Raw genomic sequence first — 15,219 nt, forward strand, 5'->3', positions numbered from 1 at the left:
TAAGCTACAATTCAAAATATGTAATGTGAGGTATATAACTGGTTATGAGTTTACAGTCCGTTCTATTTGCCATCTGTTGAAAGCTTTGCAAATGAACCTTAAGGATGCACTGTAATGGTGTTACAAAGTGTTTACATTATTTTGGTATCAATGTATGTGTGGATTCAAGGCAATTTAATTGCAAATATATCCTGAAGTATACTCTTCTGTTTTAAAGATATTACATGCCTTTGTCCTAACTAGACCAGAGTAAGTCCAAAGGGGGCAAATTCCAGCAGAGATGGAATTCCCAGTTCAGATGTCTTCAGAAGTGTTGTAAATAGTTACATGACTGATACCAGCTTATTTATTTCAGATATTGGATTAAAAATGAGTTGCTAATTTTAAAAGATTTTCACTTTGACCATGTAATTGCCAATAATACATGTATATGTTGTATATCTTTTAAATTTGGGTATGGGCTTGATAGATAATGCTTCAAAGATCTAAAGAAAAATCTTAAAGTTTTATCAAAATTGGAAAAAAAATATATAGTTTGTTTTTTTCATTTAGATATTAACATTTTAATGGATTTTAATTAGGATATTTTCAAGCTCTTTCATGATACAAAACTTTTCAATTAATTATTTCAAAGGCAAATTGCTCTTGCCATGATGAACTCCTGCAAATACACAAGAATTAAGCAATCACAAATGCAAAGCAGCTGGTTAATTTTCATAATTAGTATATGATAAAACTTACACACAGAAATTCAGATATGTTTAGGTAAGAACTTCCTATGGCTTTTCCCATTCATAATAAAGTGAGGCAGTGGTCTCTGATGTCCTGAGGTCTTTTTAACTGGGAGAGGTAGAAAACCTGCAGAGTTGTGTGGTTTTAAATATTCAAAACTTTCCTAATTTTCCCATCTTAATTTGGTTAGTTTATTTTAAGAGTGTTTCTAGCAAAAAGCATATCACCAATAGACTTTATCATTAAATGCTGGTAGGGAGTTAGTGCAGATGAGGAGTCCAGACTGGTGTTCTGTGTTTTGGAGAGCTTTTTCAAACCCTTCTCTCCTTCCCTGATGTGACTTGAATTTTTTTTGTCTTTCTGGCCATTCCTGTATTCTTGACATCATTTTACTCAGTCTCCCAACATTTCCACCTTCATTCCCAAACATCTGAGCATCCACCTTTTTTCCCATTTCATCCATTCCAAGACTGCATTACAATTTCCCTACCACCCACTCTTCTACAACTCTCACCCCCGGGGTCTTCACCCTCGAGGAATTTTGGCTGGAGGAATGTGACCATTTGGAGCACAGGTGAAGTTTCCCTGCTGCTTTTTTTGAGCATGAAGCCACCTGTGGTGATCAAAGAAGCAATGCCCCGGAGGGTGCTGCATGTCCAGTCGTTCTCAGGGAGTGGTACCCACAGACCTGCATCAGCTCCTATTCATTGTAGAAAGTGTGAAATATTATCACAAAAACTGATTCAAAGCCTGATGTAGAAGCCACTACTCATAACTAAGAGGATTTTCTGCAGATAGAATTAAAGCTGAAACCCTAACCCTGAGGTGTCATTTCCTGTAAATTCCAGGAATACTTTTCAAACAAAGAGCTTTGTAGTTAAAAGACTGATTTACTTGTTCTACTCTGTGTAATCTTTCGATTATTTCTGAAATAGCTGAGGTAGATGTTCTGATGCTTGGCAGACTGACAAATCAGTGGAAGAAGGCCCTTAAAGACTGAAAATATTAGGCTGCCTTCATTACAAACAACATAAGTTTAGTTTGTTTTCTTTTTTTTTTAAACAGCAAAATCAATCAGATAAAAAAATCATACAGAAAAGGCATGGTGTGTAAAATAATAATAATAATAATGAAGGTTCTTTTAAATATATTATAGTTGTCTTGAATGTGAGCATTTGTTTTTGGATTGATCTTTTTAATGCAGTGTTACTCACAGATGTAACTCACAGCTGAAAAAAACATGACAGGGCCTACAAAATCATGGGATTGACATGCATATGTTACACGTGATCTCTGAATATTAAATGTGGGACATTCACTTAATTGTGATTTTGTTTTGGGGTTTTTTTTTTGTAGCAAAGGCAGGGTATAATGGAATTTTTTACAGGGACAGTCATACTATATGATAAAAGGTTCAACAGTGATTAAAAAAGAAAAAGGGAAAGATATGAGTAAAATGATAGAAAATATTTTGAAAACTTCCAAAATGCCACAACAATCTGTTTCATCTTGCAGGAATCCGATTAGCTCCAAAAGAAAAACTGGAAATCCCTGTGTTATTCATGCCAGCTGAAATGAAAATTTATAAAGCAGTGGTGGTAATTCTTGTAATGAGGGAAAACGGTGAGAACTGGCCTTATGAGGTTACTGGTGAATCAAATACAGACTTAAACAGGTAATTTATTCTCATAGAAAGGAAAAAGCAGTCGAGATGCTCAATCCTATCACCATTTATCCCATTGACTATTCATGTGTAGATCCCAAGGGCAGTCCAGTGTCTGATTTTGAGGGCGGTGGGTATCCATCAAAAGCTTTTAATGTACCCTGCAAATTATGCAGCTTCAGGGTAAGATATCTGTCAGTTTTAATACCTATCAATTCTTGCTTTAAATAAAGAATATGTAAAGTACTGGCTGCTGGTGCTGTTATGGATATTGAGCAAATGAAAGCTCTTAGTATCTCTGTTTTTTTCAATATATTTGGGATAATAATGATTTACATCCTGATATTTTTATGTAATTCATAAACTACAGAAATTTTATCTCAATGTAAACATAACCTGACAAAATGCAGATCAGGCCAAATGTTTGCAGATCTATAATGTTTGAATAGACTAAGTGGATCTAAGTTATAGCTGATATAACTTATAGCTGATATATTTAGCTGGATTTTATTTCATATTTTTCTCAGATCTGGTTAGCATTACAGCATACAATAGAGTAGAGTCTAACCTTTCCAACAATTCTTAATTCTAGATTACTTTGGAAACAGAATTTTCAGCAGTCTAATTGATACTCGTATTTTTCTAGAAATGTTATTGTAGCAGAGAACGGGGAAACTCAGGGAATACTTTGGATCTATCCCATTAATGGAACACCTGAAGCACCACAGCAGAAATCAGGTAGGCAATGCTTGAAAAAAGCTTGAGCAATATATCTAAGAATATATAAGAAAATCAAATAGTCAGTTATATTCTCACCTGCTTGATCCCAAGAATTTGCAGTAGTACTTAGCTATATCTTAAAAAAAGATAAAATCACAAATTAAAAATAAAAACAAAAACTTCTCCCACTTCCAAAGCAAATCTAGATCATAACTTTGTTCTTATTGTGGATAAAAGGAATTGGGGGCAGTTTTAAATCTTTAAGGCTGCACCCTTCAGTATCCCAATTAATCCTGAGTTTGAGAACTGAAGGTAAGCTGAGCAAAGGACTGACTCAAGGGTAGACTTCTTGCATACCCAGAACACCCTTCTGGAGAGTCTACAGGGTGCAAAATATTGGAGGAGATGTTTGCTGCTTTTCTCATCCTTGAATTTCATTTCTTTATCAGAGCCAGAATATAAAGTAGTGTGAACAGCAGTAAGTTTTCCCCTTGCTCTTTAGAAGTAAACTTGCATTAGAAGATGAAGACATTCTTGGAGGGTTCTTGCTTATTTTGGGGATAGAAAATGCTTATATATTTGACCATCTGTGTTTTTAAGGTGTGATACAATTCCAGAGCTATGAAACAAGAAGTTGTAAACAGCTTTTCAACTCTATAACCCTGAAACTACAGCTCAATGTGTAAATGTGGGACCAATTCTATACCAGCTTGTCCTTTCAGCTTACTTTTTGTGGATTGAATCAGTGAATATAATACCTTTCTACATTAAATGTATTGAGATATAGGGACAATTTCTGAAAAAACATAGATATTTGTACTGTCATTAATTTATATTGCTTAAGGACTCTTGACTTGTAGACAAATGCCAATGATGTGGTATTAATTAGAGCTTTCATCTCATTAATTTGTACTTTAATACCTTAAGGAATGAAACAGAATATTATCATGTAATCAACTGTTGCCCAAAATGATGGCTTTAATGAGTCTCATTAGCATTAGAACCATGTATATTAATGTGGGTGTTTGTTGTGTTATTTAAAGCTGTTGTGTAATTCAGTGGCACTCCTCAAGATAAATCTCCCTTTTATTGGGCTGTTGCTTTCATTGAAATCACAGAATCATTAAGGTTGAAAGAGACCTCTAAGATCATTGAGTCCAACCATTAACTCTGTGTAATCACTAAACATGTCCCTAAGTACCACATCTCTGTGGTTTCTGAATATTTTTAGGTGTGATGATTCCCCCAGTTCTCTGAGGACCTTGTTCCATCACCTGGCCACCTTTTCCATGAAGAAAATTTTCCCAATATCCAATCTAAACCTCCCTTGGCACAATTTGAGGCCATTTCCCCTTGTCCTGTCACTTGTTACTTGGGAGAAGAGATTAACTCCCACCTGGCTACACCCTCCTTCCAGTGGTTCTAGAGATGGAGGTGGTCTCTCCTGAGCCTTCTTTTCTCCAGGCTAGGCACCCCAGCTCCCTCAGTCACTCTTCCTAATCTAGAGACCCTTCCCCAGCTCCACTGTCCTTCTCTGGGCTCACTCCTGCCCCTCAATGTCCCTCCTGACCTGAGGGGTCCAGAACTGGACACAGCACTCGAGGTGTGGCCTCACCAGTGCCCAGTACAGGGGGACAATCCCTGCCCTGCTCCTGCTGGCCAGGTTCCTGATCCTGATCCAGGCCAGGTTCCTGTTCCTGATCCGGGCCAGGTTCCATTGGCCTTCTTGGCAGCCTGGGCACATCTGAGCTCATGTTCAGACTATTTTTCATCAACATCCCCAAGTCCTCCCCTGGCCAGCTTTCCAGCCATTCTTGCCCAATCCTGGGGCATTGCCTGGGGTTGTTGTGCCCCAAGTGCAGGACACAATGCTTTCTGTATAGGTTATGAATTAAAATGTTTAGCATTCATGAATTGCTTAAGTGACATCACTTCTGTATATGATCAGAAGCTCACATACTATCAATCCTTAAGTAATTTCAAATTCCTAAATGCTTTTTTAAAACAGCAGAACTAAATTGTAGCATATTTATAACTGTTATCCATTAGTTTATGTTCAAGAAATGTTTGCAATACATAAAAATGCATTGCATTAATTTTGAATACATATAATTCTTTGGCCATCAGGATGTTATGTAGGGCTAATATTTTTTTCTCAAGGAAAATCTAGGTCTTTCAAGAATGTCCCAGAAAACAGAAATAGGTGTTTTTAAGTGTGTTTATGTAATTTTCCATTCCTACCTTGATTATGAAAGCCTATGGTTTTCAGTTATAATTGGGCATTTAGAAAACTTGCATTGTCAGGTATAAATCCAAAGCAGATAATAACAAGAAATCTACTTGAAAAAAAAAAGGATAATTATCAAGAGTATTGTCATCTCTCTAAATGCCGACATTTATTAGAATTGCCTGGAGGCTACAAGTTTCTGTGTCAAAAACCCAAGCTGCTTTGCTGGTATATTAAGGAGTTCATCTTTGGGTCATTCTTATTTGCATCTTAATATACTTAAACTTCCAGAAGTCACTTGGCTTTCTATCTCATGAGACCAATTAAAATGATCAGTGGTCACAACCCATGTAGTACATGTTAAGTAGATGATACCTTGGCTATCTTATAGAAGTGATTACAAATGGAGGGTCATTCAGACTATTCTTTTAATTCTTGTAGAGTGTAGAGTCAAAGAAGCGTGCAGCAATTTTAATTGGAGGGGACCACTGGGGGTCCTCTAATTCAACCACCTGGTCAAGGGCAGCTTGCTCAGGGACTTTTCCAGTCAAATCCTACATATCTCTGAATTTTATTCATAAATATTATTTAGCCATTTTGGAAAAAGAAAATGTAAAATCAATTTTGGTAGTAAGATGAATTGTAGAATAGAACATGACACAATGTGCACAGAGTAATCTGAAACATTTGGTAAACTAGTGGAATACAGAGAATGTAATCTATTTTTAAATATAGATTTAAAACTATATAAGGGCATATATTTAAACAAAAAGATGTGTGTTTACCTATTTCAGTAACTCTCCTTCATGGAAATTCGAAGAGATTTCTAGAAATTACTTACACACTGTTAAACAGGGAAAGACCAAGGGAGAAAGGAAATCACCTGACCTTGTGTAATTGTCTATTTTGCAGAGTAAATAAAGTGCCAGAACTGAAAGTTGAAGCTAAATAAAAAATATATAAAAACAGGGTTTCCTTCTTTTTTTAAACACTGCATATTGATTCACCGCAGTATGGTTCCAAATTATTGATCATTAATTCCTTATGTTAACTTCACAGTTAATTTTTGAAGAAACATTGTGTCTAACTCTGATGAAAATGACTTACAGATCTTGAAACTAAAAGTATGTGGTCAACTGTTCTTTTTCATGTTAGTTCCCAGAACTCTAGGAAGTTCTAGGACTTTGGGAAAACATTTTTTTCAGTGCTTTTATGTAGTTTTCTTCTTTTTCTGTGTTATTAAACAAGAAACAGAAATAAAAACCAAAACCAAACCAAACAAACAAAAAACCAAACTCCTGTTTTAATAGGCTTTATAGAAACTAGTGTAAAAGCTAAAACCTAAAAACTTTGTCATGAAAAAGACATACTTTGGAAGTAGTAAATTAAAATCACTTACTGAACTGAAAGAAGTTCTATGATGCTTTGAGAATACTTTTTATTCTGGAATATTTCTATTAAAGTTGAAGTTTTAATAACAGTATTCTTAAACTAAGAAAGCAAAGAGTAACTTAATATTCTTTAACCTTTTATTTATTTTGGTTTTCTTTCAGTCTTCTTTCTTAGTGGCATATTTCAAACTATGCCATAATTCCTATTAGCAGTTGAACTAAAATGAAGATAAATTTAATGATTAAAAGATAAGAGAAAAATCTGTAAGTGCTGTTGGGAACTAACTGAACAGATTTTTGTTTGCTTAGCAATATTTTCTACCACTTTACCACAACAGAGCAATAGAAGGTGGAGGTTGGGAAAAGCTTTTAGACGTCTTGCTCCTTACTGGAATTCTGTCTTCCTCTAAGCACATTTAGCTTCTATGTTTCATTTCTTTGTTAAAATCAAGATGCCAGCTCTTTGAAAATAAGATATTTTTGCTTTTCTGTAGTTGTGATCCGCTGTCAGGCCAGGCAGAGGCTGGAGCAGAGGGTAGAACTGCTGCTGATTGGAGTCATGCCTGGTGCCACTGATCTGCCTGATGCAGGGAACTCTGCCATGGTTGACACAGAAGAGTTGTCCAGCACCCCAGAAGTCACTGATGGTGAGAATAGTTTTGATGTCATACTATTTTAGGAAAATTTCAAATAAGTACTTCACCAGATGTGCAGCTCTGCCATGACAATTCGTGAGGTTTAGGCAAATAGTCCCAGTTATGATATTGCTATCATTTTGCAAGTATAGAGTATTTAACTTTTTGTCTGCAGCTATGGGCACTTATAAACCTGAACCTTCCCTCTTTTTAAATTTGTTCTGGATGTGAGGATTCTGATTGTGTGTCCTTGCATACACACAATCTCTCCTTTAAAAGAGAGCCTGCACAAAGTCTTCAGTTAGAAAAAATACATCTGTGTAAGCATTGCCAGGAGACATTTATCTGCAGGTTTATAAGATGCATTCCCATCAGCAGGTCAATATTGGTATCAGAATGGATTGAAGAAGGAGAACTTTTTGAAAGAAGTGATAAAGCTTTGTAAAAGGATAGCTTCCACTTACTGTTAATCTGCTGAGAACACAGTGAAAATCAATTTATTCAGATACAGCAGCTGTTCAAAATATACCTCTCCTTGAAACAGAATGGCACAACAAATAAGTAGTAAGGAAAGAATACTTGTTACTGCTGTATCACCAGTACTTCTGTTATCAGTCATAGTCACTACAAAAAATTTGAAAATTGTGCACCTTGGAAACTTAACATTACATTTTGTGTTCAAAGTCATCATCCTTTATAAGGAAAATGTTATTTTAAAATTATGGCACATAACATGAGACAGACTAATGTGTGTTTAACTTAGTTGTAGATGAGGGAAGGGATTTCACCTGCACTCTGACTTTGTTCTAAGTGGTAAAAGATGAGTTCACAGATGTTGCTATAATTGCAGTCTATCAGGCAATCAGTTGGAAGGGCAGGCAAGCTTGGCTTTTGTGTCCCTTTTCTGCCGTTTACAGTCTGTTCCAACAGAGGCTGTGCAGGAATACCATGTTACAGAACGTGTCCTGCCAAATAACAGCAAAAGTGAATAGCTGTAAAAGGTAAATCAAGATGCATTACAGCCTTTCCAGGAGGCCAGTGTTCATGCAAACATGCACATTGATCAATGTAATCTCATATCAACAATTACTGTCTTTAAATAGATTTTATTTCTGAAAGCTTTTAAAATAGGAGATCTGAAGTTGAAGTGTTTAAGAGAGCTTGCACAGCATATGCTAACTGATTGGCTGATATTCATAATTACTTTTTAAAATTTTATATTTACTCATATTGCAGTGTCAAAGATAACTTATTTCCTGGGCATATTATCATCTTACACATCCATATTACAAAGTGATAGTGGAAAATCCAGTAAAGCAAAAAGATGTGAAGTTGTCAGTGTACATTCTTTCAACTTTGGAGAACTGTAAATGCTGTTACAAAAATTTATTCAGCTTTTTGAGGACAGCTGTCCATCAAGATAAAAAGGCACTTTTTAAAAATTTGTTTTTATCATAGAGTAACAGATTTAGCTCATTATTGGCTGGTCACATATGAGTGGGCTGCCTGGGCTATTTCTCTCCAAAATGTTGGCCTGTGAATTGGCAAGAAAAACATGAAGTGAGCAAGCTGAGGCACAATTTTGAAAGTCTTGCAGATTCATGATGTCTAGTTCTTGTTTTATTCATAAGAATAATTTATTAACACTGGCTGCTGCATGGTACAAGACATTGATTTGGGGCATTGCATCTTTTTAAGTAAGAAGTCTGGTAATTAAATGCTTTGCACCCTAGGTAGTAAAATAATTTTTAACACTGTGCTTTTCATCCTTTTCAATGGCATTTTAATGCCATTATTGATAGATGAATTTGAGGCCTGTTGGGAAGCAAATTAAATGGTACTATCTGAGCTTTTCTGCAGTCTACCAGTAATAACATAAATAAAAGCCTAAACCTTTAAGATAACAGTCTGGCACACTGTTCTTCATTTTTTTCTATTCTGAAAGAGTGATTCATGAGAGTGCCTGTGTGAAGAGTAGCAAGCAGTTTTTACACCCAAGGATGAATGATGATAATTACTGGCAGATCAGATTTAAACAGCTAATACTGTGCTTCAGTATTTAAATTATTTGGACAAGTATAAATTCTTTTAAAGTGAAAAATCTTCAAACAGGTCTTTTACATAAAAAATTCAATTTCATCCAATAGGGAGGAGTGCACTTGACACAGAAAGCTACTAAAATTTCTTAAAGAGGGTGCAATCTAAAAGTTGTCTAGGTCCAATGACATAATTTCTTGTTAAGAAGTCAGCAAACTTCCAGGGATTAAATAATGAAAGCTTAATATTTTAGACACAGCAAGTAGCAAATAGAGTATGGCCCTTTTTAAAAATAATTTTCAGAGACATTACATGCATATTTTCATCCTAAATGTATTTTTCATCTGTTTTCTTGAATATGGCCCTAAAGATGTCTTTTTCACTAAAGGAAATTTAAGAGCTGAGATTCATCCAAAAAAGTGAAGTTTGCTATTTTTTAGGTTAAGTATTCAGTGGGGAGTACAAACACATTTATTTTCCACAGTCTTCTGAAAAAAAAAAATCAAACATTCACAAATCAGTTATGGATGTTTGACTGACATTTAACATTCACAACATTGTGTGTTTGTAGTGGTCCTTTGTAACCTTTCTCTTTCAATTACTTCAGTTTATCTCATAAGCCAGCCATGAGGGCTGAGTGTTTCTCATTAACTTCTCTCATCTTTATTAATTCATTGCTCTCCTCACAGCCCAGCAGCTGGTCTTAGCTCCTTGCTCTGAATTCTTATTTCTGGGAAGGTTTCATGACAGTTGCCTTGAGGGGAATAGTGCTGCCCATGTTCTGTAGGGTAGCACAGGTATGAGGTTGGTTTATGTTTTGACCAAGTTTTAGAACCATTCTGAACTCAGACTAAACAGATGGAGAGTTCAACTGCACCTGAGAGTGAAAAAACATTTTCCAGTTATGCTAATCCATAATGTACGTTGGCATCATTATACAAAATGTGTCTGTACCCTTTGTTTCAAGTTAATAAAAACTTTATAGCAACTACCTAATATTCCTGAAACTCATCAGAATATTCAAAAGGCTCTATTTCCTTTCATTTCATTAAAGCAGCTCTTTGAAATCAGCAAAGAATAAAAACATATCCAAACACACATTAAAAAGCTATTTTCCATCCCCAGAGGGATTTTTTGTTAGCCAGCGGTATGGATTACACTAAATTCCCATTTAATGTGATGGATCTAGATCAGGAGGCTCACCTTTAAGATTTAACGTCAATAAAATTGGGTATGACCAAAGAAATCTTTGGAGACAAATAGACTTGATCACTCATCCAGAGATGTTAATATGATTGCTGGTAAAGTGTAGCAGATTAATATTGAAAGCAGTATGAAGAGGATAATAGTGATGAAGATGACCCTATATCCCACTTAAGCCATTTCTGTATTGTCAGAATTACTGTGGCATTATTTTTGAAATTATCCTTGAGGATGAGAAAATTATAGCTATATAAATTAGATTTTCTTCCTATGCAAGAAATAAAAGAAAGGATAACAAAGTGTTTGTTTTGGATTAAGAGTTGATGAAAGCAGAGATCAATGGCAAAATGAAGCTGTTGACAAGGGGATGAACCAACAATTGAGACACTTTGTTATGGGTTATTGCTTTTTTGTTAGGGGGTGACAGCTCCTGATGGAAAAGAGAGAACTAGTAGAAGTATAAAGCATCAGAGGAGAACTGAAAGTCTTAAATGGATTATTTTGTCATCTACATGATTTTTGTTTACATCTGCCTGTTTGTTTCTTTATTTTTGAGTGAAGCATGGGAGAGATTTGATGTATTGTTTATTTCCATTATTGAGCTGAAATAATGCCAGGCATTTTAATGAAGAAGGTCAAATAGTTCTTGTTGATATACAAGGATATCATTGGGTCCATTAAAAAAGAGAAAAAATACAGCACAATTTTTATCTCGTAAGTAAACTCTCCCACTGCCATTTCTTAATATAATTAGAACAATAACAACAAATTTTAGCAAAAAAAAAAGAACTCATGAATTGTGATCAGGCAGTTGGGAACTGCTTTTATTTCTGTTTACAGCTGTCACTCATTTCTGTTTCCTTGCCATTTTATAAAATGTTAAAATCTGTAAGCCTTAGGAATGAGAGTCATCATTATGTTAATTAAAATTACTTTCTGATACTTATGCAAAATCACGCTCACTTTAAATATTCAACACTTAAAGGGAACCAGATCTATTATAAACTAATCTGAAGTTATTTTTTCAGCTTCATAAAATTGCAAAAACAATAAATAATACAAAACCAGAAATCATGAAATTATTTCTCTTCAGTATGATATAGAACCAGGAAACATGAGAAGTCCAAAAGAGCTGATTGACTAACTCAAATAATGTCTGAAACAAGAAAACACAAATAGATATCCCTTAAAATTATTTGAGCTAGTGGATAAGAAAAACCTAGGCAATATAATTAGCTGGAGGAGTGTATTAATGACTTTAATTGCTCTATGTTTGTGATTGCTGTTTCTCCCCTTTCTTGCACACAGAATTTCCTGTAATCTCTTTGTTTGGGTGATAAGGAAGTATTGCTTCCAATAGAAACAGCACCACTACACCCTTGTTTTGTAAAGATATTTTGGGGAAGATTCTGTAAATCAACCATGGCCAACGCAGCTCTATAGGACCTTAATTGTTCTTCTGGAACATCATCATACCTAACAATGATCTCTCTGCATTAATTTCCACTTTTTTCTGAATTATTTGCTCATTATTTATGGGACACCAACAGAGCATTGCTGGTCAAACCCCTTAAGATGCAAACTTCTTTGGTGTTTCTGGGACAGTGGCCCTATGTCTCTCAGCTGTGTTTGAATGCTATTTGTCATAGAAAAGCAGAGGATTTATGCACCTAAATTTGCCTCAGAAAATTTATCAGACAGTCACTATAGTAAAAAACTACATGCATGCCACAAGCCTATCTCAAATGCTCTTCCATTTCCAGGTTATTACATCCTATTGTCAATTCTGTGATAAAATTCTTTATGCTTGTCTTCTGTCTCTGAAGTTACGTTGTTCAAGTTTTGTTGTTCTTACAGAAAATGAAATCATTATCTCTAGATCTCCATCTCTCCCACACTACACAGTTCAAAGAGAACCTGATACAAAAATTCCCCAACAAACTTCCCCTGTTGTTTTGTAGAATGTATAAAACTTTATGTTTTATAAATTACTGCATCGGGCCTGTTGTTTTGACAGTTTAGCAATTTGATCTGAAGCTGTGGAGATACAGGAAGATATTAAAACTATAAGACAAGTAAATAGAAGTTACACAGAACCACCACAGAACTTTGAATGAAGTGATAACCTTGAACCATCACTCTTTCTTCAAGCCAGCTGAGGAAGACAGGAGTGAAACCTCAGAAATTTACTACACAAAAATGTTATTAATTCTGAAACCTGATTTGTATCCAAAAAATAACACAAGAGGGTACCTCCCATGAGATGAAATGTCTTATAGTAGAGAATTTACACTACCCTGTGTGATAGATGTTCTGTCTTATGTGTAACTGAATGCAATCTGTTGGGTAAGGAGAAGGAAGCAAATGAATGTGACCCTGGTGATCAGGTGCTGTGTTCCACTCTCTGTGGCTCAGTTTTGTATATTAAAAAAGCCAGAAGATAAAAAGTGCATGTTTTTGTAATAGATCATAGTATAGTGTAAAACTGTCAAGAACTATTGAAAATAATGGCGACGTGGGTTTTCAATTTAGCCTCTGCTGTGTGCCAGTTCAAATAGAATGGTCAGGTTAAAAGTCAACTTGAGTTGTTACTGATTTCTGTGGGCAACACTGAAAGTGAGGCAGATTACTCAGGATGCCATGGAAAAAACAATGTCTGTATGAATTAGGACTAAACCATGAGATACATTCCTGAAGAAGCTGCTTTGATGATTCTGTGCCAAGGTACAGATGTGATCTTTATCTGCCAGAGTTTCTGGCTAAATGAAGACATGGCTAAATAAAAGAGGGAACTTGTTGAAAAAGGATTATAATGGTTATGAAGAAATAAATTTTAATTGTTTCCTTTATAGCATGAATTTACCGGGTAGCATACAAATCTGAGTAGAGTGCCAGATCAAAGGCAAATAATGTGAGATCCTTTGGGCTGAAGAGAATATTTTTGATTTTTCTGAGGTTTTTGTTTCAACTCTATTATGCAAGTAATATGAGAATAAAGAAAGCGTTGAAAGGGATGTGTGGAGGCAGAGTAAAAAGATAATTAGTGAAAAAGGGATTCAGGAAGAGAGAATATATGGAAACAAGCTGCAAGGAACAATACTAGAAGCACACTGTGTGTTTCATATACATAAAATGGATTCACAAGCTTCTATTTCATTCACTAAACTGTGCAGTGTTTTGAAGAAACACATTCTCAAAACAAAAAAAAAGGTGGGGGCATTGCTTTTTGCCTTTTGCTGCTTCTTTACAGTAGAAACTTAGTTTAGAAGTAGATGCCTCTTTCAAAGAAGTGTTTTGAAAGAAAAAAATTAGGGAACAGAAAAATTGAATGTAAGAGAAAATTTAAGAAAGAAGCATTCCAATTAGTTGCTAAGGAAATAGGCAGTGGGATGCGGGGTAAAAGATGTGGATAAGAGTGGAATTTTGTACGGCCTTGAAGATATGGATGAAAGTTGGCTGGGTATAGAAAGAGAAAAACTTGCAGAGAAGAGATACAAATAAATATATGCAGAACTATATTGAGAATTTCTTGAATTCCTACAAGTATCAATAATTTTATTATCAACAGAAGAAGATCAGCATTTTATCCATTAATTTCTGTGATTTTAATTTGGTGTCTGGGATTTAGTTAAGCTATGTTATCTTTGCTTATATTTCTAATGCTCCACATACAGCTCATCTGTATCTGTATGAAGAAATCTGGTGAAAGGCATATTTAACTACAGCCAGGTCTTTGGAGGGTTTTATGCAATTTGCTTATTCTGCTGCTATTGTCCTGTAGTTGTGACATTTTACACTGAGAAACAGATACATAATTTTCAGTTGAGATTTCATGTCTTACTACCCACATGATGTCTGCTTAAGTGTTTGGATGTTCTTGACCACTAAACTTTCTAATTTTTTCCTTTATTACTCTCACAGTTCACTTTTTGTTTTTTATTTGAATATGTACTTGGAAACAGTAATAATTATTTAATCTACTGTACAATAATGTGTTCTGTCTGCTCTACTTTTGCTGGAAAGGCAGAACTGCATATTTAATGTTCATTCCCCACTGCCTGCTGAGTTCCTGTGGTGTCTGTGTGAAAACTCCTGGAAGACAATGGAGAAGCAGGAAAAAGACAAGTGTCAGATGAGACCTGAAAGGGATTATGTAGGAAGATATTTCAAAATATTTGGAAGGTGAAGATTAGATGCCAGATACCTGGTAGAAATGAGTAGTTAACGTCTGGTTTTGTAGTTTCTGTGTTAGCAGTTGGGACTATTAGATCAAGACGGGAAGAAATCTTTGTTAGGTGTCAGGGCCAGAGTAGATATAGCCTTGGAAAATTATCAGAACCAGTGGAAAAAATCAGTGTGAGTGCAGTGTGTTATATTCAGCACCAAGTGAAAATAATTAATCTGGTTTATGCAAAGCATGAAACTGCAAAATTATGAATGCCTTGGCTTTAATTACATGTTTATATTTGGTGATTGTGCTTCCCTCCTTTATGAAATGACTACAAATAAGAACAGCAAAGTGAATTCACTTGCATCTCTGTTTTACTGCATCCATCCAAGGAAAAGCCTCTGCAATGAGGACAAGCAGTTTTGCAGTCTGAGCATGTTTCC

The 15,219-nt window shown here is 35.2% G+C and overlaps 1 protein-coding gene across 1 annotated transcript in view; it reads left to right on the top strand.

The window, feature by feature from the left end:
* Positions 1-15,219, top strand: part of CFAP47 (cilia and flagella associated protein 47) — a 260,858-nt gene that overhangs the window by 220,151 nt on the left and 25,488 nt on the right. Inside the window, 3 exon segments of the mRNA XM_030954886.1 lie at positions 2,248-2,407; positions 3,042-3,133; positions 7,228-7,380. Of these exon segments, the coding sequence (XP_030810746.1) occupies positions 2,248-2,407; positions 3,042-3,133; positions 7,228-7,380 (405 nt within the window).

The sequence above is a fragment of the Camarhynchus parvulus genome, chromosome 1, assembly GCF_901933205.1.
Source record: "Camarhynchus parvulus chromosome 1, STF_HiC, whole genome shotgun sequence".
NCBI lineage: Eukaryota > Metazoa > Chordata > Aves > Passeriformes > Thraupidae > Camarhynchus > Camarhynchus parvulus.